Source organism: Dysidea avara, chromosome 9 (assembly GCF_963678975.1).
Source record: "Dysidea avara chromosome 9, odDysAvar1.4, whole genome shotgun sequence".
Lineage (NCBI taxonomy): Eukaryota > Metazoa > Porifera > Demospongiae > Dictyoceratida > Dysideidae > Dysidea > Dysidea avara.
The window spans coordinates 19814108-19841758 of record NC_089280.1 but is presented as its reverse complement, the minus strand read 5'-3'; the positions used below and the strand labels follow the sequence as shown (position 1 = coordinate 19841758).

Here is a 27651-nt window from a genome sequence, read left to right as displayed (position 1 = left end):
CTTATACTAGCGATGCTATAGAATTTCAGATGCTTAATTTCACATGGGATCGATGACTGTTTGCACCATGTATGTACTGTATAGCTAGAAATTTTTTAGGGATCACGAAAATCTAGAAAACATAAAAAAAAATTTGTGGTAAGGCAATATGTATCAGCAATTTACTTGTGTATCAGATTTGTGAGTCCACGGAATGGTCTATGAGTTAAACTGTGCGGTTAAATGAATAAGTAGCTAAATTATTTTCTCCAGTGACCCATTGTGACACTTAAGCCATAAATAATCAACAATTTACGTCCAAAACATTTGTTCAGTAAAGTTGACTACACTGGCAATAATTTAATGGCAATTGTAGAGCTTAGAGGGACTGCAAAGAGTATAAAGAACACTATTTTACCTATCTATATACCTACAAGTCATGGAGGCTGATGTTACAGATGGACTGCTTTCTTATTATACAGTAACCAAATAAGGTATAGAAGACGCATAAGAAGATTTATTGGAATGATAAGATAGATATGAGAATAATAGGTAAAACTTCTGGAAGGAATATATAATTGGCAAATTTTTGAGCATATTAGGCTCAGCCTAATTACAGGTGGTAATGTACTAAATATTTTAAAAATTGCAAGTAAGCAATATTATACTGTATAACCGGAAATTTTGAGGAATGAAACTTTCGCGAGTAATATAGCTTCGTGAAAATATGATCATGAATGTTTGAGGCTGATACATGTAGCTATTACCTTACCACAAAAAAAAATTATGTTTTCTAGATTTTCGTGATCCCTCAAAAATTTCTAGCTATGCAGTACATGCATGGTGCAAACAGTCATTGATCCCATGTGAAATTAAGCATCTGAAATTCTATAGCATCGCTAGTATAAGATGACTTTCACACATACACTTACACATAATAGCTTTGTAAAATGGGAAGCAAGTGAAGGCAGAGGTGTCATTGTAATGGACATTGGAATGTTTCTGTAGCAGAAAATAAAAGATAAATGCAATGGCATTCTGTATATTTAACTGATAAGTGGCATACTTACAGGACAACTATAAAGCATGGTAGCACAAATGCAACATCACAGTCTTGCACTGCAGAACTGTGCCATTGTTCAACACTGTGTCCATGGAACCATCTGTTATTGAATCTTCTATTACGGAACCACATGTTACAGAGCCATGAAGTATGGTCTCACTGAGAGTGTGAAGGTATTGCTGAGTAAATCTGCAGCCATTAAGCAACATGTACATGAAGTAACACAACATATGATACAGTACTGACCTTCCCATTGGAGATGGTAAATTCACCTGGTGTGCTGAAGAAAAAGATCGTGATGGATTAGATTCAGTCATGAACTGCAAAATTTAATCAGCAGATCACAAGTACTGGCAGAGCACACTGGACCGATAATTTAGCAGCTGTTTGCATGGAACAGGTTACTGGTAAATGGTGGTGAACAATTTGGAGGAGTCACTAATATAGCTGCAGGGAAAGAAGAAAAGCAAATAGTAACACAATGGTGTGAATGCACACGTAAGTATTCATGCAATGCTTTGACTGAAAAGTTGTTGTATGTTGGCGTATGAAACAAGTTTTGTGAGGTATGTGCAAAGGTTGTGACAAGGAACATGAATCAGTCCATGGAGTTACACATCATTATGTTGGAAGGGTTTTATGTGGCTGAAAAGCAGCATGATGTGTGCTACACCAATTTCATTGGTGATGGTGCAGACCACATTGAAAGAAAATGGAGACGTAATGTGACCAAGCAAGAACATGCAAACCATGTCAGGTCTTCATAGATAATTTAGTGCAGGGCTTAATCCAGAATTTTAGGTAAAAACCTGGGAGAGGAGGGCAATAGCTAACCCAGCCCCCACATTAACCCCTGTAGTGAGAATTAAATCCTACTACAAGGGAAGGCACAAACTTTGCATGCAAAAAAGATTAGTTTCATCGGCTAGACGTGCAATTATAATGAGGAGCAAGATGCAGCACAAAACAAAGCGATCATATAACTGATGCTAAACATTTCAAGAAGATATTTTGAACTGTGCATTACACTGCTTTGGAAATGCAAAGCTAATTACTGTAATACAGTCCGGTGTCTCAAATCAAATCAACAGCCAGCAAGCACAATTCTGACAGTGTAGCACTTACATATTGTATCTTATTTGAAAACTTCCGGATCTTCTACTGTATCCCTCATCTGATACATCAGACAACTCACTTCAAAATGTTACACACAATTCATTACCAACAGATAAAAGGAATATAGAAATTGACCGAATAGATATAGTGTTGCTAGAACAGCAAACAACACAGGAGGAATATATTTATTGTTATTGTTATTATTACTGTACAAATTCAATATTGAGTATACACTGTACAAAAAAAAGAAAGATAGTTAAATGGTTCAATTTATTTTTGAATATTTCAAGGCTGGTGGATGTCAATTTTGCATAGTCAGCTTTTGAGGGGGTGCAATCTATGGGGTTAGCACAGGGCTAGTTTTGTTGGATGAAAACTTCACAGACAGACAATAAACAATAATAATATATTACAAAATCCATAAAAATCACACCTCTCGAAAATTTGTATGTAATAAATCTTTGATTTGTTTGTATGTTCCTTCATTAAGATTTTATCTGGATGCCTGAAATTTACTATTTGGATATTTGTCTACTAGTACATTATAAGCGTTTACAATGGAAATGGTGTTGGTTACCAGTTATATTTCTACAAGATGGACTATTCTGCCATGTAAAATTGATTATAAAGACAACCACCATTAATTTTGCATATATTTCATAGAAAGTGGCCATGTATGTGGCAATGTGTAACTGAATTCTAGCACTTTTGCATTTTACCAAATAGTTTGGTATTAAGACATCCAAATATCCAGACACTGAATTTGACATTCGTTGTAGCCTTTTGTATATGATTAATTTATATGCAACAATTTACGCTGTACTATTACTAATTTAGTTTGTTTACAGATTGCCATATAGTTCCCAATTATTACTACCCCTTCAAACTAAACATTCCAACATACCATTTTGGTTGAAGTACTACCGTCAACCAAAATCATGCACCCAAGTAACTATTTGTATTATCTGTGCATGCCACCCTATGATGTAGAAGTAATTTTGTTTCTCTCTGTGTGTGTAGTTTATTATAATAGATTAGATGGCAAGACTGAAGTTTGTGAAATTGACAAGGACAGTTGGCAGGTCAATGTACAACACTTCTATAGCTTACTAAGAAATGCTTTTGTACAGTGGTATTTGTTTTTAATAATTTGTGCATCCTGATAGCACTTAATTACAGCTAAAACATTTAGTTGGTGGGAAGTCAATGCTGTTAATGAAATACTCTAATAGAGCATTCACTTTTGGTAGAGTATGGATTACCAATGCCCTGGATTCACCGTTACGTTAACAACAAAAGTAATGAAGTAAGCTATGCATATTTGTAAGAGGGAATGTTAGTCCCAATCACCAATCACCTTAATATATAAGCAACCCATTGCAACAAGGCAATTGTAATACTTCAAAACAGTCTTGGTCAGAAAAACAGAATGCAATTTTGTAGAAGTATTTGTGTATATACATAGTTCATAGATAGGTAACCTGCTTTGTTACTGGTTTCTTGTCCAGGTGCAGAAGCCAAAGTTGGCCTGAGTACTGAACTGTGCCTGTATGCTGCAACATCTCTCTGAAGGTGTCTTCATTTCCATTATGAACTTCAAATGTCTTGGCCACCTGCACACAAAAAATGTGCCAATTTGTCAAGACTAAACTACTGTCTGATACACAAGTACATTCATAGTGTGTATGTATTAGAGTTGCAACGATACAGTGTGTAGACGTATCAATATAGTGCCTCTGGTGTATCACGATACAGCGATATATTGCACGATACAAAGTGTAGTCTAAGCAATGGTCTATGTTGTTTTTTAAAGAAATAAGTGAGCTAATTTTTCTTTGAGAAGCATTACATACTATTCAGTTGTACAATAATTTGATTGTCAGCCATGTTAACAAGCCACAATATGTCGATATAATTATTACGATACACAATATATCGATACTGTTTGACTTTGTATCAATACAGCAATATTGTCTTAATACAATACGATACGCGATATATCGATGTATTGTTGCATCTCTAGTATGTATGCTTCATAAATAGAACACATCACATAGGTAAAAAGACACAAATATCAGCAATGAACAGATAGTAAGCTGCTAAATAGAACACAAACACATTTTTATTGAATAGAGCACACTCACTCTTGGGTTGTTCATTTGTACTGAGCTAGAGAGAAATTGATCGAGCACTGGTTATTTACAGTCATGGCTCTGTATGTACTACAGACTATTTTTATATACAGCATTCTGTTCAATTACTCTTATAGATCATACACCATCGACAAATATATTCGTCATTTTGATAGCAAGTAAATACATCTTCCAGTTTCCAGATGCAATCACTATAATAGAACATACCCTTGGATATATGTTTAAACGCTTCTTCAAAGTAAGAAAGAGACCAAAGTTGAAGATGATCTGAGGTTGAGGTCCAGAATTCTGTTGTATAGAACAACTTAATTTATCACAGCCTAGGTGGTACAGATACATTGACATTAGGTTATAAACGTAGGCCAGGAGACCTTACTTTAAAGTCTAGTACAAGGTTACTACAGTTTAAATTGTAGAAAATGTTTATTTGTGACTAGCTGCTACAAGAATTTTCAGGTAGGCCATAAGGCCATAAGGAAGATAAACAAATACACTTAATATTCCTTTTGGGAAAAGATCTTGAAACCAGCAAACAAGTACATAATTTAAAATGGAGGGCATTTCCTTTAAAAAGTAATAAAATATGAAATATAGTTCAGTAGCTAACCTCAAATGCCCCATGGCTTTCCTCCAGGTCTGTCAAGTTGCGGTATATCTTCTTCATCAGAGCGACTACAATAAATAAGGCATGAAACACTGTATCCTATGCCAAAAACAGCCCAGCTGTAAAATAAGGCGAGGCCAAGAATGCACAAGTACATGTTCATGGAGTAACTACAACCAAAAGACATGATATCAAAATCTGGCCAAGAAAGCATTTACAGTATAAGCACTTTTATGCATTCGTTTTCTATATGCTTCACATTATCACATCCAGCTAGCTGTACATGTGTGCTTGCAATATAAACAATACTACTGAGATGATAAAAGATGATTACACTACATTGTTACCAAAATTAATTTAATTAAAAATTTACAATTGGTTTCAGATGGCCAAGTAGAAACCAATTGTAAATGTTTAGTTAAATTAATTTTGGTAACAATGCAGTGTAATCATCTTTTATCATCTCAGTAGTATTGTTTATATTGCAAGCACACATGTACAGCTAGCTGGATGTGATAATGTGAAGCATCATAGTATAGGAAACGAATGCATAAAAGTGCCTATACTGTAAATGCTTTCTTGGCCAGATTTTGATATCATGTCTTTTGGTTGTAGTTACTCCATGAACATGTACTTGTGCATTCTTGGCCTCACCTTTTTTTTACAGCTGGGCTGTTTTTGGCATAGGATATCACTACTTTTTGTTGAATGGACTGAGAACATACAGTTTAATACTGAAGATTGGCTACTATACATAGGAGACACTGCATGCATGCATAAAAACAGCTTCAGTATCAGATTAGCTAGCTAAATCAGTAGCAAAAGCTTCCTTCAAGTTCAGTGTTTAGAAGCGCTATTAAAGTGACTTGCTAAGAGAAAACTCGTTCAAATTTCTCTCAAGAACTCATGCACGTGATATTTTGCGTGATGTTACACGTGAAAATAAGAACCGGGGATAGTGACAAAGTCGAGGCTACCATCTTAATGGTTCTTCCTGAAGTGGTGGGTTGGTGATATAACTAGTCTCTGTGTGTAACAAGTGGAGGTGAATCGGCTGCGAGTTGTTGCTGAATGTATGCCTCGGAATGGACATGAAGGCGTTGAATGCATCACACTATCCTCCCAGCGAATTGCCGAGTAAGTTCGTGTATAAGTTATTGTAAACGGATATTTAACTACTGTCGTAATTTTAGACAGGAATTCCCCACGCCATAGTAGCTTCCTGGGATTATATATCCATGTTTTTGTATAGTCTCGCGTGGCCAGACCGCTTTTTTCCGTATATTGGGTGGGGAAAAAAGGGTCTGGTGCAACTCCAATAGCTGTTTACTTCTGAGCCGTCCCCACATTCCGGGGACGCTAATTGAATAACATTGGTCACAAAGGAGGTGCCATGACGTCAGTAAAACTATGAAGTATTCCTACACTCCTGCTCCGGTTGTGAGTCTTGTTACACGATGAGGATTAACTTTCAAGATGCTATAAAAGAGACATCGGAGCAAATTAAGATTCGTTTAAAGGATAAACAGATCTCTAGTTAACTTACTGACGTCATGGCACCTCCTTTGTGACCAATGTTATTCAATTAGCGTCCCCGGAATGTGGGGACGGCTCAGAAGTAAACAGCTATTGGAGTTGCACCAGACCCTTTTTTCCCCACCCAATATACGGAAAAAAGCGGTCTGGCCACGCGAGACTAGTTTTTGTAGGCCAGATCCTTGCAGCTGGCTTGTTCTAGCAGCTGTGTGGGTCAGACCGCGAACAAGTTAAGCTGAACCCTAGTAAGAAAACAGCTAAAAATGAAAGATTTTTTCTCAACATTTCAACCAACCAGATGGTTGGTGATGACAACAAAGTTGTCAAGAGCAGACAAATGCTTCCATCACCACTGAGTTCAGGAAAGACTATAAGGCTATATACTGTTATGGCTTCCTATAATGTATGGTGAAAACTTTGGCTATAAATAATGTGTCAGGCATTTGAATGATTAGCAAGTAAGTCAATACTACAAAGCTAATAAGTTAATATTTTTGAGGGCTCAGCTCAATGCGTACATACAGTATACCATAATTACTATGCATCAATCGATCGATGTGATGATAATATGTGCAGATCTGAGACAACCATGGACCCTACTGTATAGTAACTGGGCAGATATATAGAGTTATGTATACTCTGATATAATTGTTGAGTGTTGTAGTTTGCCAATAGTCAAAGCTAAATTAACCATTTTAGACAGCTTTTTGTGTTGCTGAAGGTGTCAGGCAAACTTCAGTTAGGGCCAGGCAATAAAAGATTATTTTTCAAAACAGGAGAGGAACATGCTTAGGCCCGCAAGGTACAGGCTTAATCTATTTACCCCTGTAATGCATCTATCAATGTATTGCCCCACTACCCGTCCCTTCAGGCATATATGGGGCTATAGTGGGCACAACCGAATGTTAAATGCCCCATGGTAGGGCAAACCTATTGTGTCAAATCCCCACCCATTGGCTCCAGTTGCAACGTGGTGCTTTACTTGGGATTTGACATAGCGTAGAAAATTACTTGGGTGCTTAGTGAATGATTGTCCCCCATAGTGAGGCAGCAGTTTCATGTCAATTCCCCTTGTAAAACCCCACTTACATCCAAAGGGGGTGGTGGGGCAACACATTCTTAGGTGCATAATGAGTTCGCATCATAAACCTTGTGTTAAAATTTAGGCTGCTTTTGTTGTGCTTATAGCAGCTAATGTGCTTATTCTCAAACAAGGACTGGAGAAACTACAAATTGTCTCTATCAACTAGATCACTGCTGGTTATAAAATTTCCTTTGCTGTTGTAACTTGTTTACCATTATGCTATAACCATTAGTCCCTCCTAGTTTATATGTCTCCTAGCAACAAAAATTGTTATGTCAACAATGTAGCATATAGGTGAGAACCACAAAACTGGTCAAGTAATATATTACAAAATTGGTCATCAACTGCTACCAGCTTCAGTATGCTGAATAATACATCTTGGGAATGGCTATGTGGGATGCCCACTTTAATGTGTATAAAATGATGTGATGCTCATGTTGTATAGGTGTTAGTCACACTGTTTTATCTGCTGTCTCCTCCCATACAAGACCTGCCTCAATCTGATCAACCCAAGGAACCTACGTAGGACCTCCTGACCATAAAGACTTTTGTAAAGTACGCTGGTTGAAGTCCAACTACAACATGTGGTGAGTATAATTGGAATGTTGGTGTATGTGTGTAGTGCATATTAGGTGTGGGACAATGGCAGGGTCCTGGATTTTAAGAACTGGCCTAGACACATACTCAGCTTGAATAACAATATGTACACACATATGCTACACACACAATATACATATTTGACGTTAGTCTGACTATATGATTACATGTTTTTAGTTAGCTGTGCCTTACCATACTGTATCCCTTTCTGTATATGCAGGGTGGATACTGATGTGACTGTTGGCGGGTGAGTTTATGGTCAATGGACAAATCACGCAAATGGTGAAGAAAAAACAATATGTGGTACCAAGATCCCACTACTGTATTATGACCTCTTGGTGGTACTTCATAGCCAAACACTAGTGTATCTGGCTTCTTGTGCTACTGTAGTCTTTTTTTCTTCTTTTTTTTATAAATTTTATGGGATCATCATAATGTAAATGTTTACTATTACAATATATCATGCTATCATTAAAGAGTTTCCATAATTGTGGGTGGTTGCATGAGGGTCTACGAGTGCTGTGACTGAAAGGTGATGTGCTGATGCTGGCTTTTTAAGTCAACACTGAAGTTTCACAGGCACTGAAGAGCTGGGGCGGGATTAGAGACGTGCGAAGGTAATGTAGCAGTAAATTACTTCAACTGTATCACTACAGTAGGTATGAAACAGCTGGCTATTGCTATGTACGGCCCTGCATGGGCCGGAGTCACGCTGACGAGTCAGTGGAGGCATACCGTGGCGGAATTAAAACAAATCAGTGACTGCTCACAATTAAACCAAGAGTTGACAGCACAGTGTCCATCAACTCAGCCAGCTCGCTATGGCCAATGACCTTGCCCATTTCCTTCATGATCACTTCCACGCTGTTTGGGAATTGAGGCGGGCGCCTCACACCTCGACATCATGGCGGCAAGTTTGAATCTTCAAAGAGCACAAAAGCGATCTCATAAACTAACAAACAACTTTTAGCGAAATTAAATGCACAGATACATTGTGTAAAAAGCCCCTGATAGCCGCAGCCTTTTTACAATATGACTTCATGGTTGAAAGAAAATCACTTCAATGGGATGCGATGACGAAGAAAATGAAAAAAAGAACGATGCACATTTGAATAAATAATTTAATGAAGGCATGGTAAATGGGTGGGCGATGGAACAAGCTACTCCAACAATTCGCCTGCCTTTTCGTGTGGTAGTTACTCATTATACAAAGGTTACATGTCCCTGGTTTCGAGGTGGAATCTTTTAGTAAGCCTGAGATTTCGCCATGCGGATTTTAAAAGATTGTGTAATCGATCCCTCATGTAAATGACTCACAGTAGTGGTCGTGTGTTTATATTATTGTGGGCACGCGCTTTGTGCTTCTAGGCCTCGTGACTCACTACCGTGAGTCTTGATACCAGAAGACATGCAGACAAGGAATTTCATCCCATATTGGAAGTTTATTTAAGGTTTAAATCGTAAATTGTAACAACCAGACCAAGGCTTAGTGGTAACTAATTGAACAACTACAAACAATAGTGAAATAAGTTGCTATTTTTCTATTTTGACCTAATGCTCTTTGTAAAGAACACATATGCAACAGACAAAACACTCTAATAAAACAGTCACTGAAGCACGATGCACCACATGTGTATGCACAACAGATAAACTCTGTCAATTTCATTGATGATAAAAAAATCATCCTTATAAGATTTGGATGCACACAACAGGGGAAGCTATCTTAGAAACACAACTCTCACTGCTATTATGAAAATCCCACACCTCCAAAATTTGTACATACATTATGAGGCGGTATATCACGGTACAAACAGTATGGATTGTACGTTAAAAATTTAATGAATAAAGTGATAGTAAATGAAATTTCTTTTGGAAAGTAGGTTGGCAAAACATGCTAAAATGAGGTTCTACTGTCACATTAGTGAAGGCAGGAAATAACAGAATGATGCTATGAATCAGCTGTCATCTAACTCTAGATGGTATCATGGCCTTTTCTTATCCGATACGGTAACAGTATCACCCTTCTCCTAAGATATGTAGTGGTATATTGGACAGACAGACTGACAGACAGATACAAACATAGACACGCACATACACACGCAAAAGTTGTAATACAGACACTACCACATATGAATTTTCAAGGGATATAATCTTTGCAGGTTGACAAATTTTAGAATTTTTGCAGTTTTATTTCAAGGATCACATTGAGGCTACCTATTAGAAAGCATAGAGCTAGTGACCCTTTGGTTTTTCATGGACGCCCAAGCAATCGAAATCCACAAAAATTACGTCCCTCAAAAATTTGTATGTATATGGTACACTAGCTCCACAAAAGTCCTTCCAACTTGAGCTATACTGACCAAGACATGTGAGTACTCAGTGCAGCTGTTTTGTAAATGAAGTTACAGTACAGTTCTACACTGTGAAATTTTATTGTATTTTAAATCAAGGTTTAGTCATACAGTAGAATAGTACTATATAGTAGGGACCACAAGGTTTGGGCATTGTATTTAATGCATGACAGGGATACTCATAGGTTGTCTCTAAAGAGTTGTCCATTGTACTATATGCTGCGAAAAATGAGAGTATAGCAGGCACCATGGTGTAGTGTCTATAATCAGGAGGTGTCAGTTACAGGAAGTGTCCGTTCTATTGTAGTCAAACTTTTGTGCCAGCATTAAAATCATAGCCATTTTAAAAGAATGTTCTGGAGCCTATAATCCAATAACAACATAGGTATGAAACCGTATGATTCAATTAATCACTGCATTCGTGTTGCTTGGGCATGGATTTTCCTCTTAACGGTGACAAATATCCCATATACAGTAACACACAAATAATCCAATAACAATTTATGCTTTTTACTGTTGTTATTCCTAGTTATTGTAACACTATTATGAGTGGTGAAACCACACGTGCTGCATCAAAAGAAAGAATGGTGTCGGACTTAATGCTATCATGTGAACGCATGCCCCAACTATCATTACTATCTGAAAAGTGAAGTGGCCATTATGCTTTGGTTTCAGTATAGTTTCTGTCAGGCTAAGCCATGTATATGATACAATGTATTGTACACTTCCTAAGTAGTGTACTTGTAACCTTCAGTGTAGAGTATAATTTATAGTTTATTATTGTTAAATTTCAAGTTATAGCTATATCCCGTTATGAGTGTAATACTATAGCAATGATGTCATCCAAGTATATGGGTTTTAAATATTTTAAATCCCAGTGTGCAGAAGTTTGCGGAGTAAGTTCCTGTTTGAATTGTGTAGGGACTTACCTTCATAGCTACTAGAGAGACACTACAGGCAATATCTGTTTATGATATATCCGTTTCACAGCAATACAAATGAAGAACAGTTTGAGAAGTGCCTCTGCAACCACTATGGAAAATACAGACGATTTCCATTACATGCTACTGCAAATTGTTGACACCTTGTACTGTCAGCAAAGATGAATGGAACACAAAGGAGGATGCAGGTACACCCCTCCCCTGGAAGTCCATGAAGCATGCATTGTATGTACTGCAGTATGCCAAAAGGCACCTGTTGGGCTTGAGCAATGTCAAACAGTGAAAAATATCAAGCCTGTAGCTTTAGCCATTATCATTGTCTGAAGGCATCAGTCAGGCAATCAGTCAATAGAAAATTCTACTGAATTAAAACAAGTTGATGTGCTACTTCTAAAAACCAGGCGTCATGCAGCTAGCTAACACATCTGGAATTAACCAACTATGTATTACTATTTTTATAGTTTTGGTCAGGGGCGGAGGAAGTAGTTGATATGAGGGGGGCTGGGCTGACCCAGACTTAGTCTCTGGTTTGGTATGGTGAGACCAAAAAAAAAAAAGGTCGCAACCAGCTGACAATAGTTGCCCACCTCACCAGCTATGCATTCATAGTTGATAAACTACATAAAAATCCTTACATAGTTCGCTACACACTGCTCTAATACTGTGTGCTTTATTAGAGTGACTGCTCTATTAGAGTATCTCGATCTTCATCGCGGTTTTCAGCCCCCCCCTTTCCACCGCCTATGGTTTTGGTTGTGAAATAATACATTGTTATTAGCATGCAATTTTTGTATTTTGTAATTCATGAAATTTTTGTAATTCTTTTAATGGCGTTGCTATGCACTGCTAAGGAAGCGCTTGTTAAACAAACCGCTTTTACCAACATATTATGTACAGAAGTACCTTTTAAACTGTTTTATAGTTTGACTATCATGTTTTTCCCACAAATTCTCTCAACAAAGCCTCAAAGCTGCTCTTCATTTTCGTTTGCGTACGATAGGCTATTCCTAGTAGTCTACAACGTCTGCACCATTGTTTTTCAGTTGTTAATTGTCTGTAAAACCCCGAAGGGAAGGTAATTCACAAAGTCTGCGGAGAGTCGCCACATCCGTATTTCAGACCGCCGGAAAGAAATCACCTCAGAGCAAAGTTTACATGTGCAGAAGTTTAATACAGACTTCATTTCACTTTTACTTCTTATGTAAAAGCTGCTTTACCATTATTATGATTTTGCTCACGTGGGTGCATACGGGCAAACATAGGTGGATAGGTATACGCACGCACGCATGTACGCACGCACGCACGCATGTACGCACGCACGCACGCACACACTTTTATGAAAACAATTTCAGTAAACCAGGTGCACACCCAAAGGAAAAAATGTGGCAACCAATTGTAAAAGTGTTTCAGGTTTTACTGAAGGCACTTTTGGCCTAACCTATACCGCCAATTACAAGGCACCATGAAGGTATTGTGAAGCTGGTTTCTGGTCAACATTTTTACGTGAGAAAATGCAGACCTCCATAATCCCTAGTATACAGTATTATTATAATTGTTACAACTCATATTATATTCGAATAGCTACAAGAGATTGACTACCACAAAAATTTTATGTACAAAGCACACTTCGTGTGTTATATTATGTAGCTAGAGAGAGTGATGGAAACACATTCAGAGAGAGATACAATTAGCTACATGTTTAAATTCTGACCTGAACCACTTATGCAATGTTAATTTTTAATGAGCTTTTGTGGTTAAAGTAGTACATCCGTGACTTCACCTGGTAAGGGTATTGTAAACATTGGGAGACCTGTCTACTTACAAATCAAGGGGTAGTCACTACCAATAGTCCTGTATAACCATCTGCGACTGGGATCAAAATCAATCAAGAGGTAAATTAGCACTGAATACTGTCAATCAAGCAATCAAGATGTCTTCGAAAGTGTTGATTAAGCTAACTTGCAAACAAAACGAGCATTTACGAAAATATGTGCTAAATTATCAAGCAATCAAGGTTGTTTTAAGGCTAAATTAAGTGATCAAGATATATTTTCGTTGATCAAGGTATATTTTCGTCAATCAAAAACCTTGATCCCGGTGGCAGATGGGTCTATTGGTCCTGACCACCCCTTGCAAATTCCGAGGCAAATTCAACAGCCTAAGAATGCTCGAGCTAGGCAGAACTTTCAAATCCAGTATTTCAGAACTTTTAGCGGTATCAACGAGATAATAGTTACACAGTTATGAACTTGCAAAGACTACCTTGGTGGTGTGTTGTCTAGGACAGACATTCTTGCTTCTGCTTCCCGTTCTGCTTTTTATAAATTCGCACATTAAAGTTTTATCTCTGGCTCCATGTATCAAGACGTGACGTTTTTTGGGACACTCTCTGCCTTCAATCCTCAAGAAGAGGAGTTATCACAGTATGTGGAGAGGTGTAGCTACATTTTCAACGCTAATGACATTGCAGATACCAAAAGACGAGATATTTTCTTAGCTTGTTGTGGCCCAGTGGCATTTCGTTCAATCAGCGAATTGGTTACTCCTCAGGGTTTAAATGGTTTGTCTTTCAACGATCTCGCTAGTAAAGTGAAGACCGCCATTTTAACTAACGCCAGTGAATGTCTTGGTGGTGAAACAGGGTCGGTTTATACAAAAAGCAATGTGCAGATGGCCGGCCTTAAAATCGGCCGAGCTAGACTATCCAGTAAGAGTCGGCTTGTCAGCAAGAGGGCTAACATTGTTATGATGGACAATTGCTATCATTGTGGAGGCAAGCACTTGCCAGCTGAATGCCGACTAAAGACAAAAAAGTGTTATACATGTGGAAAGCGAGGCCATATAGCAAGAGTTTGTAAACAGCAGTGGTCATACAAGGAAAGCCACATGGAACTTCCTAGTACATTGAGTACACTCATTCGAGCACGCAGAGTTATATCATGTACATTCACGCTAACTGAAATTATAGTCACGATAGCTCCATGTGGTTTTGAAGCAATTCATCAGTCTTCTGTGTGGTGGATGATAAGATTTGTTTCAGAAAATGGTCTGCAAAACATTTGGGATCAGGTACATTGAACTGTTATTGAGTACTCTGTGTATTGCTTTCAATGTGTGTATATATTATATAGTATGTTAGTTTGCAGCGGATATGGGTCAATAATTTTTCTGGCTTTAAATACTCATCCAATGGTTGTATACATGTACTAATAGAACCATGCAGTCACTGTCAACCACCGCTTGGCAGATCTAGGTGTATTTCATAATTTTCGTTGAAATTCCTCCTTATATGTTTAGCTTAATAGTAATGCCAATGGATCCAGTTAGCCTTAATTGGTATAATACCTATATAGTAGGTTTTTTTTGAGGACAAAAAATTTCACGATTTTTATGGATTGCCAGCTATCCACCAAATGTTTTCTCCTTCAAGGCTAAATGGCACTGATAAATGCCTGAAGGAGTGAAAGATTTTAAATAAAATTCTCCTATATGGTATACTTATTGGGCCATATAATATGGGCGTAAATTTTGAGTTAAGGATTTGTTATGATGGTTGTTGGAATTTATATAATGAACTTACGAATTGTTCACAATAGACGATGTTTTCTGCTAGCACTGGACAGGATTTTAGAAAACTAATCCAAACTGCACTCAAGGTAAGAAGTTTTAAATATTTCAAGCTGTTAAAACTCACCAAGAACTGTGGGCACTTGCATGAAATTTTGATGTATGATACATTAGTTTTACTAACTAGCAGCTTCCTTTTTTTCACCAAATGTAAAGAATGTAATAGTGTTTAGAGATGAAATTATAGAGCTGTGCAGGCTCCTTACTGGCTGTAATATAGCAAAATCAACACAGAAATTGACTGGCTAGCTGTACAAGACCATCCACCCTTGTACCACTACTTCCCTTCAAATCAGGTCCTTACCAATCCATTCAGGTTTGTCACAATTGCCAAAACAGGCATATCTCTAAACCAGCCTCGTGTGTATAGTTTGAAGAATACTACTGGAAACTTAAAACCGTTAGTATATGATAGTGTGTATATATGTAGTTATACTAAATAGTGGTGTTAATTGGTTTTTGCCCAATGGTTCAAATTTGGTTCGGTTTTATAAAATCTAGATGCTATTGAATGCATATAGTGGATTGGAATATAATTAATGGACTGCAAGTCACACTTCTTTTGTATCCCTGCGTAGCCTTGTTGGGTAAAGGTCATGAATTAAATAGCTGCTTGCTAGGTAGACATTGATATGTTACAAGAAATATTTGGTATAACCCCTCAAAATTTGTAGTTTTATCCCTACATATGTACTAGGTTTTTCATTAATGAAAATTTTAACAAATCGTGCATGGGATTATATGCACCATTTAGCACACATTCAGTCCATACAAATTTAATGGACGAAAAACCCAGTAGTACCTGTTTAAGATCGTTATTTGTTGTTTATGTGATAATCTCCCTACCATGAAAAAATAATATTTTATGTACAATGATAATGTGAAAATCATGAAACAGTATGCAAGTTATGGTACGTACACTGATCGACCTCATGGCTCCTTCCGTATGTATAGTTGTGACGAAACACATGTAAGTTTGTAGGTCTTTTTTTTCTTTTCTTTTTTCGTTATTATGTTTCTGTCAATCCTGCGGAACTTTTATATTCAAATTATCTCTTTCTGTAGGGTTCTGATGATACAAGTATAAATACAGGTATTTGGATTTTTGTATAAATAATTGTATAAGAAAAATAACATGTAGTGAAAACTTAATGCGATGTACTGTATTTAATAAGTGCGAAGTGTGATCAAAATATTTCCTTCAATGAATTGTCGAAAGAGTCTCTAACCTGAATATACAATAGTTAGCTGATATTCATGGGCTGGGCTTCTGTCACATGTAGTACGTACAACCTGCAAGATTCCAAGAGTTACTATATAGGGAGTTGCAGATCCATTCATGAGAATCGTTGAACACAGAGAAGACCCTTGGTTATTTGATTGGGTATTACAATTTACTGACAAATTTTACACATGGCTATGGTTGTATCTGTCTCAATTGCTAAGAGCATTCAAGGAACCTGCAACCTATTACTATATGCTAAATATGAGCAATGAAATGAGTGAAAACTGTCTTCTAAAGATTTTCACTACTGTTCATTATGTTCTCCAGCATCAGGAGTGCATCGAATCGTATGGACAAAGGAGCATGTAACTCTGTAAACAGTGAAATTCAAACATGGCTACCGCATGCTATAAAAAGTAACTTTATAAAATTTCGGCATCACTGAATTGAAGCTATAGAAACGAAGTACATGTATGAATGCCATCTACCGAAGAGTACAATACGTTGTGTATTTCAGCAGGTAGCTCGTATTGCCGTCTCCTGTTTGTACAGGATATTTAGCTCACGGGCTTCAGCATCATCATATGTAGTTGATCTGTTGACATGATGATTTAGTTTTATAAGTAGCTACAATTTGATTTTTTTTTATCTTGTCAAGGCTCCAGTTATTATTACATTTTATGTAGTAACTTGGTAACCAGACTCCTAACCCCTTGTACATGTAATTGTCAAATTATGACGTTATCATTATGGAATAGCATGACAGAAAAATAGTAGCACAGGGTAACCTTTTGTATTCGCGGTGAATGAACATACCTGTTTCACATAAGGACAATGTATCCAATGGATGCCATGTTTGAGTTTCACCCATTGTATTGGTAGTGTATGGAGTTACACACTCCCTTGTCCATAGGATTTGATGCACTCCTGACAGCACTTATATACACTCCTTACCTGCACATGTAGTTATGCAGCAGGAAATAGTTCCCTGAAGCATTACTATTACATCGGTAAAGAGTACAGAAGTGATAATAATAAACAGTAGTGAAAATTCTTTATAAGATAGTTTTTGCTTATTCTGCTGTTCATATTCTGCTGTTTAGTATGTATAAAAGGCAAAAAATCCCAGTCCAGTGAATAGTGTAATAGAGTGGCTAACTGACAAGAATTGCTCACTTTGTGATATAATTTTCTGTGGAAGTTGAGTAATGATCTGAGATATGTTGCCATATCACAATCATTGCCTGAGGGCAGTTTAGGAAATTTTTAGACTAAGCCATTCTAACTAGTCATGAAGCCATACAAGTGAATTCATTTACCTTGTGTACCATAATGTAAAAGTACAGGCACAATCCAATAGAATGACATTTATGGCATAAATTCACAATTCTTAAGATTATGACTAATGACCTGGATGGACACCTCCCTTGATTGCATTTTGGATCTGACTATCCTTTCTTAAAAGATGCAAAGTTACAGCATGTTTACTATTGAGCACTATTATGGCTTTCTTGTACATTTTGTATGGTTTTATTTGTTTGTAGTAATCTTAATGGCATGCAGTCTATATAGAATGAAACAGTATGAAAAAAGCAAATATTTTTACCAAGTTTGGTGAAAGTGAACAATTTTATTGCTTAGCTGTTCAGTATCATATCCTAACTCCAGTGGTCTCAGGCAATGATAATGGTGTTTTTTAGGTAGTGGTAATCCTATACATGGCTTTAACCTTGAAGATGATTGGTCATTTAGGAGTAGGTGTATGTTTTATTAGAGTACGTATGTGAGCATCTTTCGTAACTCATGTGACCATTGAATGAATGTAGTTATGGTACCGAAATCATATAATTATATCATTTACGGTAAAATTTAAACTGGTAAATTTTAAGGTTCATAACAGACTTGGTAGTGCAAATTGAGAACAACTTTTGCCCAAATAGTAAAACACTATTAAATTGTGCTGTGAGCTATAACTCTAATGTTTATACTCATGCACTACTTGTTTTGTTTATAGAAGTTTTAGATAGCTACGTAAGTAATTAATTTATTTACAATTGCTACATGTATTTACAGTGTTGTTTGATGTTCTGTTCTGCAGTTTTAAGGTTTTCTGACTTGGAAGTAGAGGCTCGTAAGAAGGTATTTTATAAGAGTTATGAAATTCTTGTAAAATCCCTACCAATTGATAAAATGTACCCTAAATTAGTCTCCAAGCAAATATTACGTGATTACTTCTTATGTTCTGACATAAAAGCCTGTAACACCAACTATAAAAAAGTGTTGTGTCTACTTGATAGTATGAGGGGTGGTGTTGAGATTGGTGTAACCAAAACCTTTGATATCTTATTGGCGACTATGGAAGAGTATGCTAATGAAGAGGGTGATTTTGCTGTGAAAAGGGCAATCAAGTTCATACAAAATGCTATTGAAAGGGAAAAAAGTTGCTCAGAATCTTGCCCGTTACCTGTAGTTAATGAAGAAGCAGTCCTGAAGTCTCATTCCTTACATGAAACCGAAATTGAGGAAGCTATGGACACAACCACTTGTACAACATCAGGTAATAATATTTTGAGTAAAATATCAAGTTAATGTCACATGTTGTATATACAGTACGTTCTGCTGTGTCATTGATACAAAAAGTAAAGCATTAAGATCTTCTGCCACCTTTATAGTATTCCACCATTTTAAGACTGCATGCAGAATTCAAACTTATTTTGTCTCTCACTTTCTCACAGTGTACATGCAGTTTATAACTGTAAAGTGCATTTATAACTGTTGTCTCCTATTTGCCTGTTGGCTTTCTGTTCTTCTGAACACAGTGTGAATGCATGATTCCTGTTTCTGGTGCCAATATGCTCCTGTAAGTCCAAGGAGGGCAGGGGAAGGACCAAGGGAAGCCTCCCTTGCCCCCTCCCCCTCCCCCAGGTCTGCCTACGATAATGGTAATTACATAGCCATTGTAAGATTACAGATACACACACTGGCTGACCTATATTAATTTTGATGATGAACATGCAAAAGCATTATAGGATTTTTGATTAGTCATACCCTTTCTAGATATTCATGGTCAAATTGTGTAGTCTTACATGATCTATATTTCTATATTATAAGACTGAAAAGCCGTCCGTCCGTCCGCATTCCATTTGATGTCAGGCATGTACTCTTGAACCACTGCACGTTTCGAAGCGTCTTTGTGTCTAAATAAGCGCTCATTATCCAGCTCTACAATGACGGTTTCGAAAAGTTCGTGCAAGCTATCGTTTGTCCGTTACCGCTCTTTAAACGCGAAGGTGTAGAAGAAAAATGGCTTAAATTCTTTCTATAAACCGCAAGTAAACACCTATCTCAGTCCATTTGTACAGGTCTTTATAAGACAAAAATATAAGTATGATCTTGGGTGTAGGACAGGTAGGTGAATGGATTAAACAGCTGTCTTATGTGCAGGAAGTTGTGGGTTCAAGTCTGGTTTGTGATACCTTTTTTTTTAATTTGGGCACCTTTTCAGCGCACCTTTTTTTTCGTTCAGGTACCTTTTCAGTGCACCTTTTAGTCACTCTGGGTACCTTTTCAGTTTAATTATTTTTTCTCTAGGTAAGTTGTTGAAAGTTCAATGTGTAGTGTGAGTTCGAATCCTGTACTGTATATGACTGTAAACACATGATCATACATGTTACATTTGCCGAGACTGTACACACGTGATATTGCAAATTCAAATTTCATTTGATATGCTGTGTAAGCATGCCACCTAAGTGAAAACGATCGTCTACCTTTTGTGCGTCTCAAGCGAAGAGACACAAGCAGAACCAAAGATTGGATCCAGTGAAGAGACAGGAAGAAGCAGAACGACAAAAGACTGTGCCGCCAGGAGGCTTCCACTCGAGCTACCACCTCGACCAGTGCCAGGGTCGACTCACAATGTAGACAACAACAACGTGACGCAGAAGCCCATCGTGTGGCCCGCCAGGACTAAGAAAGATGATCACAGGAACGGATTCGCGATGCATCTGCCCGTCGACTGGCCTGTGAGGACCCAGCCACCAGAGAAGAAGAACAACAACGCAATACAGCTGCCCATCGACTTGCACGTGAAGACCCAGCTACAAGGAGGGAGGAGCAACAACAAAATACAGCTGCTCATCAACAAACTCAGGCTGATCCATGCTACAGAGCTCATGAGCAGCAGGCTAATACCACATGCAGACAACAGGTACGTGCAAGCACACACCCAAGCTTTAGAGATGGGAAGTTCCCTATTGACACTCCACCTGATGTTGTCCAGCTACCTGACACCATGGGAACTTTTGTGAATAGCATGAAGGAATTGGTTTCCAGGGTGTATCCAGATTTGCTCACTAACTTTAGGAACTTGGCTTTCTGAACGCTGCATTCTTGCTCCTCTTAACAAGACCACTCATTCCATCAACATGACTCTGGTGGAGCAGTTACCTGGTGACTGCTGTGACTACAGGTCCTTGGACACCATTCCTGATGAATCTCAGGCTGTTCACTTTCCAATGGAATTCTTGAACTCTTTAGAGGTATCTGGACTACCTCAGCATCTTCTCCTACTTAAAGTAGGTGCTCCTATTATTATTCTACGCTCTCTAGATCCTCCAAAGGTTACTAATGGCACTAGGAGTGTAGTTACTAAACTCTCGGCTAACACAGTAGAGGCTAAGATTTCTCATGGTAGATATGCAGGACACGATATTATAATACCACGCATTCCTCTCATTCCAAGTAACTCGGTTTTGCCTTTTGAATTTAGACGGCTTCAATTTCCAATTGCGCTTTGCTTTGCTATGACCATTAACAGAAGCCAGGGCCAAACTTTTAAGGCTGTAGGATTAGATTTGACGGATGAAAGTTTCACACACAGCATGATTTATGTGGCACTATCTAGGGTAGGTTCAGTCATGCTGATATAAACAAATATATAGTAATGACCAACTGTAATTTCATTTAATTTCTATGTGTATACCACCCTGCACGATAGGGCAGGCACTACAGCTAGTATAGTATATAGCTCAAGTTTCCTGTGAAATCTCAAATCTGTACACTTGTCACAGTGTTTGCTGCAAAACTTCATACCTGTTGAACCATTGATGTGTATGAATGACCATACTGTATAGCTTTTTCCGTGGAGGAAATTTTTCACAGCTTTCATTGATTGACAACTATTGTGAAAATATCCTCCCAAACTATTTTTTCAATGCAGTTATCAAAACACATTGTCTAACTGCATGCCTTGTCCTAGAGGATTGTTAGATATAGTATAATCCTCCAAAGAGTAGTGTAATCCTCACAAATTATCACTGTTAATGGTGCAGTAAAACTACTAAAATGTTTATCAGCATAAGTCTCAACACACAGCAGTTACTGAACTGCTTGTACTAAATAATAGTATGTCATTTAGTATCAAAGCATGGCACTGAGATGATCGTGATCACATGGTTAACTGCCATGCCATCTTAAAGTATTGCCACAGGTTACTATAGCTACCATGTACGTACATTGAATTAGAGATGTACTGATAATCGGATTGGTGATTGGATCGGCTGCCGATATAGCAATTTCTACCATGTCGGTAATCGGCACAAATGCTCTGAGAACTGATATCGCTACCGATAGTTTGCATGGCAAATACGTATGAGTACCAGCAAAGCAATGAAAAGCCTTTTTGCTCACTACAAACAAGTATAAAATCTCTATACAACACTAAGTTAGGAGAAGCCATACAACTACATGTGTAAGTACTGCTATTTGTGTTAGAATATTCTTACCCAGATCTTTTGAAAATGGTATCTTTTGAAACGGTAGCTGTTACACTTTAAGAATAAAGAACTGCACCACAGGAAACCTGAACTGATAATCTGTGTATAGTAGCCATCTTGAAAACTAATCAAAACACAGAGCAATCTGGACAAGGGAGCATGTATTAAAATACTTGTGGTGCCTAATTGTCTGGGTTGTGTATTAGAGGCAACACCACCATAGGTAACCAGGTATTGCTGTGCCTTATAGTTACATCACTTCTGTTTTCTCTAAAAATCATTAGATTAATATACATCATGCAGTAGCTACACCTGTAGTTCTATTTGATTTACATTTTACAGAATATACAATAATCGGATCAGTATAATCGGTATCGGCTCTTTTAGGTACAGATTAATCGGATATCGGTACAACTAAAAATCCTTATCGGTACACCTCTACACTGAATTAGATTTTTTTGGTTGACAAACATTGTCAGACCAATTTTGCAATTGCTTTATAAATGTGCAAGTCTCTCCACTTTGTACAATGATACATAACCTTTTGAAAATAAGGAAAAAAGCTAGTGATTTGTAGAAATTTTTGGATGGTGACTACTAAAACTTATACCTGCTAAATAGTTTTTATATATAACAAGACTAGCTTTTTCTGTGATATTTATTATAAAAACATAGGTTTCATTTTCATGCAACTCTCATAGTAACAAAACTTTATGGCTCATAATTGTTGTAATTTTTGTAGTTACGACTGAACGTTGGTTAACAAGAAAATGTTCACTACAACATCCATCTGACAAGTTTAGGAGAAAAAGACTGCAGTTGAAATGTCTCAAGGCTAAGCGACAACACCATACAAAGCATCAATACAGAAGGCTAGTAAATTATGTTTATTTTTAAAAATTCCATCTGCATTCTGTGTTTGAATTCATATCTCAGTTAATGTTGTCATGAAAAGATTTTTTGTCTATAGTAATATACACTGTATAGTATTAATTGTAAGATGTGCAGTTTCCTACTAAAGTAAATACTCACCATGACAAATTGGGTGTTAAAATTAAAGCTGATGTAGAAATTTGTATGAAGCACTTTTAAATAGTTTCAAGAGCACCATTGTGCTTGACCATGCCCAATATCCAATTTTCTGGCCAGTGATTAACTAACAGCCTGTTTATACTACAGATCACTCTGGATGAGATCGCTTCAGTGTGAACTAAGCTACAAGTACAATGGAACCTCTCTATTACGGACATTTTGGGATCCAGAATTTTTGGTCTTTTTGCTGTAATATAGAGGTCTAGGGAGTTTTCCTCTCAGAGGTAAAAATGTATTAACCAGACCCGTTGGGACCAGAATTTTTGTCCTTATTATGAAGGTTTTTTCTATTGTGTCCTTATTTCGGGGAGTTTGTTAAGAGAGGTTCCACTGTATTACCCAATGTCAAGGTATACTGAGTTAAAAGCATCAGCTAGTCCAGTAGTGAGTTAGTCTCAGCCTGTTTATATTAGCCATCTAGTTTGAACTGCATCACTACATCACAAATCAGAGCAATTTCCAAGTTAGTATAACATTGTACTGTATTGAACCGAACTGCTCGGAATTGGACTTGCTAGGGATGAGGAGGGTCTGGTTCAATCTAGTTTGCTCCACTTATCCATTGTAAACAGTTGCAACCATGCAGTTTGATTTGGCTTTAATAATAAACGAAGTTAGGATACAGAAAACTGCAGTGAAAATGGGTACCATGATGATGAAATGAAGCAACAGCGAAGTACTTGGCGATGAAGGACAGCCTCAAGAACAACAAAAAGACTCAAAAACAGAGGTATACACATGCGAGTGAATAGTCAATCAACTCCACGGAGTTGAGAGGTTGTCATCAACACTTAAGACTTTAACCTGACACAATCTCTACTTTGATTATGACTGTGGGTTTAAGTTTTTTTGATGATTGGAGTGTGCCTGGCCTTCATAGTATAAATGCTGCTTAACAATCGATCTAGAACCATTGTTTTGTTTTGAGGGTGTGCTACAGTTATGACTATTATAACCTATCCTGTATAGGCAGCGGAATAGAGGAGGGGGGGGGGGGGGGGTCTAGGGAGCTGAAGCCTACTCTCAAATTGATATCTTGCCGAAAACCATGGAAAAGATTGATATACTCTATAGAATGCTCAAATACCTTAATAGAACAGTCAAAGCACTTCAATAGTCAGCTAAAACAAAAAAGAATTTGGGAATGGAAATGACCTCTTACTTTGAGAGTTGATATCTTACCACTGTTCCAAGTGTTTCCAGTTGTCTACAGGCTGTTTGTACTGCTTATAAATGCTGTATATTTATTAACCCTGTAGTCAACAGCTAAAAGCTTTGCCACTTAACTGTTTTAAGTACTTTTGACTAAAATGTTAAAATTTTTCAAATTGTACCTTAAACTAGTACACAAAAGATTTTGGAATTTTCACCGATAAAAAGGTACCGAAACAAGCTAGAGTAGTGCACGATATTAAATCACAGTAAAAGAATAAAAAGTGTTATATCCCTACTGTACTTAATGCACAGTAGGGACATAACACTTTTTATTGTTTTACTGTGATTTAGTATTGTGCACTACTCCAGCTTGTTTGGGTGCTTTTTATTGATGTGTTATGCTCCCTACTCTAGTTGAAAATTCCAATTTTTTGTATACTTGTTAACTTTTTTTGTAAAATAAAATTATTATGATTGGTGAACCCACCCATACCACATTAAAATAAAGACATGGCACTGTGCACTCTGGCTATCAATTATCATCTGAAAAGTGAAGTATCCATTGTGCTTCATTGTCAGCTATGTTCAATCCATTGCAGGGCTGGAGCCTAGAGATTTTGAGTGGTCCGGCCATCCATGGACTGCAGTGAAGGTCATAGTCATGTACACTACTCAGTTTTCATTGATCTAATATGATATGTAAATCAGAGATTATCTGCTTTGGTGTGTTACTTAACTGCATGTGCTATAAGTACACATAGCATGCTAAACTAGAGGGGTCAGGGGGCACGATCCTCCAGGGAAACATTTGAAAATAGATACTCTGAAATGGCATCTGGAGGCTATGCAAAGTCACTTCTTTTTGTTAACATCAATGGTAATTTTGTGCTACATTACCAATTAAATGAGTTTCATATCTGACTATTATAGCTAGTAGCTAATTTTATTTTCATGATGTATACAAAAATTTCTCAATGTGAAAGATTAGTTTTAGATTGTAACTGCATGCTAATGCATGACATGCATGATCAATTAGCTCAATGCAGTGTGCCATGCAGATGACTCACTGGGTAATTTTAAGACCGTTAACACAGATGTAATGGCTTAGACTATAAGTACTGAATGCTTTATTAGAGTGTCATGATGACTGTTCTATTAGAGTATATTTTGATGACTGCTCTATTAGAGTATCTCGATCTTTTCACTAAAATCAAGTAGCTGAATAGTGATTGGTCGGACCATGGGTTCCGGCCCTGACCCATTGCACAGCATTTCGAATCAAAAACTGTTCGTAAAGCACCTTTGCATTCCACACATACCAAAAGAAAGAGATTGTGCCGCGCGCTCCTATTATATTAATTATCGTCTGAAAAGTGAAGTATCTATTATACACCTATCAATGTTATCCCCCACCTACCTCCTCCTGGGCGTAGTGGGGGAAATGGTGGGGATTTGACTTTTTGAAAAATCAAATTCTCCACCCATGGGGGAACGACTAGTGGTCAAATCTCTATGTAGTATGGCTGTTAGGTACTTTAGGAAACAGGTCAAAAAAATTCCTTTATCTTGCAAGTTAAAACAAACGCCTAAAATTTTGAGCGATCAAATGCCCCACTAGTGGGGCAGAGTTTCAGATCAAATCAAAATCCCCCACTAATCCCCTAGTAAGCCTGGGAGGGGGGTAGTGGGGCTTAACATTGATAGGTGCATTACACTTCGCTGTTGGCTATGTTCAACCCGTTACACAGCAGTATGAATCAAGAACTGTTTGAAAGTACCTCTGCTTTCAAAATAGCCACTATGAAAAATACGGACGATTTCCGTTACGAAGGGAAGCCGTCATGTGCTATCGCCAAATTGACACTTTTCGCTGTCAGCAAAGATGAATGGGACACAAAAGAGGACACTGGTAAGTTCATGAAGAATGCATTGTACGTACAGCGGTATGCCAAAAGGTACCTGTGACATCGAACAGTGAAAAAATCAAGCTCGTAGCCTTAGCCGTTATCGAGTTACGCTTGTCTGAAGGCATCAGTCAGTCAGTTAGTCAGTCAGTCAGTAGAAAATTCCATTGAATTAAAAAAAAATTATAATTCCGTAGCAACTTGTTGAAAGCATTTCAGGTCGATCTGAAAGCTTGTTTGGGCTTAGTTTTACCTGTTTCATCATCGTCTGGGAAAATTGAGGCTGGTTTTTGGGTGATATTATTTCGTGGGCTACGCTTACTGTTTTGTGGTCCCTACTATACAGTACTATCGTACTGTATGATAACAGTTCATAGCAACTTGTTGAAAACATTTTGGGTGCTTGTTTGGGCTTAGTTTTACCTAACCAACACCGCTTCATCATTGTCAGGGAAAAGTGAGGCTGGTTTTTGGGTAATGTTTTTCATGGGCCATGCCCACACCTTGGTCCTTACTATACAGTACTTTCATGCTGTGTGAACTTTGAGATATCATGAAAGCTAAAGTAGCTACAGCTTCTGAGGGCTGTACCCCCCAGACCTATGCTGCTGCCAGAGATTCTCCACTGTGGTCAGCCCCCTCACATTAACTACTTTCTCTGCCACTGCCTGTAACTTTTTTACTGTTATATAATAGACTGTTGCTAACTTGTTTATATAGTCTTACTTTTACCAACATAATCATTAGTCATGTTACATGATAGGTTTACTAAATTTTATGTGGAATCTGTCAGTTGATGGCTGTTTAGGAAAATGCCTTACTTTTAAGACGAGTTGGAGATGAAGGCATGTAAAGAGTAGCAACAGTAACAGTAACATGCCATTATAAAAACAATTAATACAGTTAAAATAATGTATATAGAAACAATGAAAATTTAATGCAACACTATTATATTAAGCTGTGGCACAATTTGAGTAAATACAGTGCATGTTATACATGCCCATATGTATATGCTTTGCATGAATTTGATGCTATAGCTTATATGCTTTATTCACATTAGAAAGTGTTGGTAAATTTAAATTAAAGAAACATGTTTTACCGCAGGTCTAGATTTGTAAGGAGACTCCGATATGGAATCCACCCACTAGCAACATAGTTGGTGAAGATGATAGTCCCATGTATTAATCGTGTACAGTCTTTGCTGTTAAGTATTAATGTTAAGGTCATGCACAAAACAGTATCTGTATGTTCATATTAATACATTAGTACTTTGTAGGGCTCTGTGGTTGTTATACAACACAGATATGCCAAAGCAAACACCCACATTTGTGCAAATAGTTAATTTTTTGGTGCTGTTATATATTATAATTATGCTGCCGCATTTACTATTATTTCTACATATATATATGTACTGTACACATTTAGTGGTAAATGCATTAATATTATTACT

The 27651-nt window shown here is 37.4% G+C and overlaps 1 protein-coding gene and 1 long non-coding RNA gene across 4 annotated transcripts; both read left to right on the top strand.

Annotated features, from left to right (window-relative positions):
• Positions 1-5838: 5838 nt before the first annotated feature.
• LOC136266584 (uncharacterized) lies at positions 5839-8608 on the top strand. Of its 2 annotated transcripts, none has more exons than XR_010706173.1 (3): positions 5839-6052; positions 8024-8122; positions 8353-8608. It is a non-coding gene; the product is annotated as an uncharacterized lncRNA (long non-coding RNA). The 2 variants fall into 2 exon arrangements; XR_010706174.1 differs by having other exon boundaries at positions 7981-8122.
• Positions 8609-13636: 5028 nt separating this feature from the next.
• LOC136267130 (uncharacterized) lies at positions 13637-27651 on the top strand. Of its 2 annotated transcripts, XM_066062197.1 has the most exons (6): positions 13637-14493; positions 15021-15080; positions 16117-16144; positions 18375-18833; positions 22793-22922; positions 27306-27651. In XM_066062197.1, the coding sequence occupies exons 1-6, from the start codon at positions 13780-13782 to the stop codon at positions 27355-27357; spliced, it is 1443 nt and encodes a 480-aa protein (XP_065918269.1). In that variant the 5' UTR covers positions 13637-13779; the 3' UTR covers positions 27358-27651. The 2 variants fall into 2 exon arrangements, with proteins under 2 accessions (XP_065918269.1, XP_065918270.1); XM_066062198.1 differs by lacking the exon at positions 15021-15080.

Bases quoted from the DNA above. Each gene is read 5' to 3' on its own strand.
- LOC136267130 (XM_066062197.1), top strand. From the start codon at position 13,780: ATGTATCAAGACGTGACGTTTTTTGGGACACTCTCTGCCTTCAATCCT. The intron at 16,145-18,374 runs GTATTTGGATTT...TCTGTTCTGCAG, and splicing joins TGATACAAGTATAAATACAG to TTTTAAGGTTTTCTGACTTG. The intron at 18,834-22,792 runs GTAATAATATTT...TAATTTTTGTAG, and splicing joins AACCACTTGTACAACATCAG to TTACGACTGAACGTTGGTTA.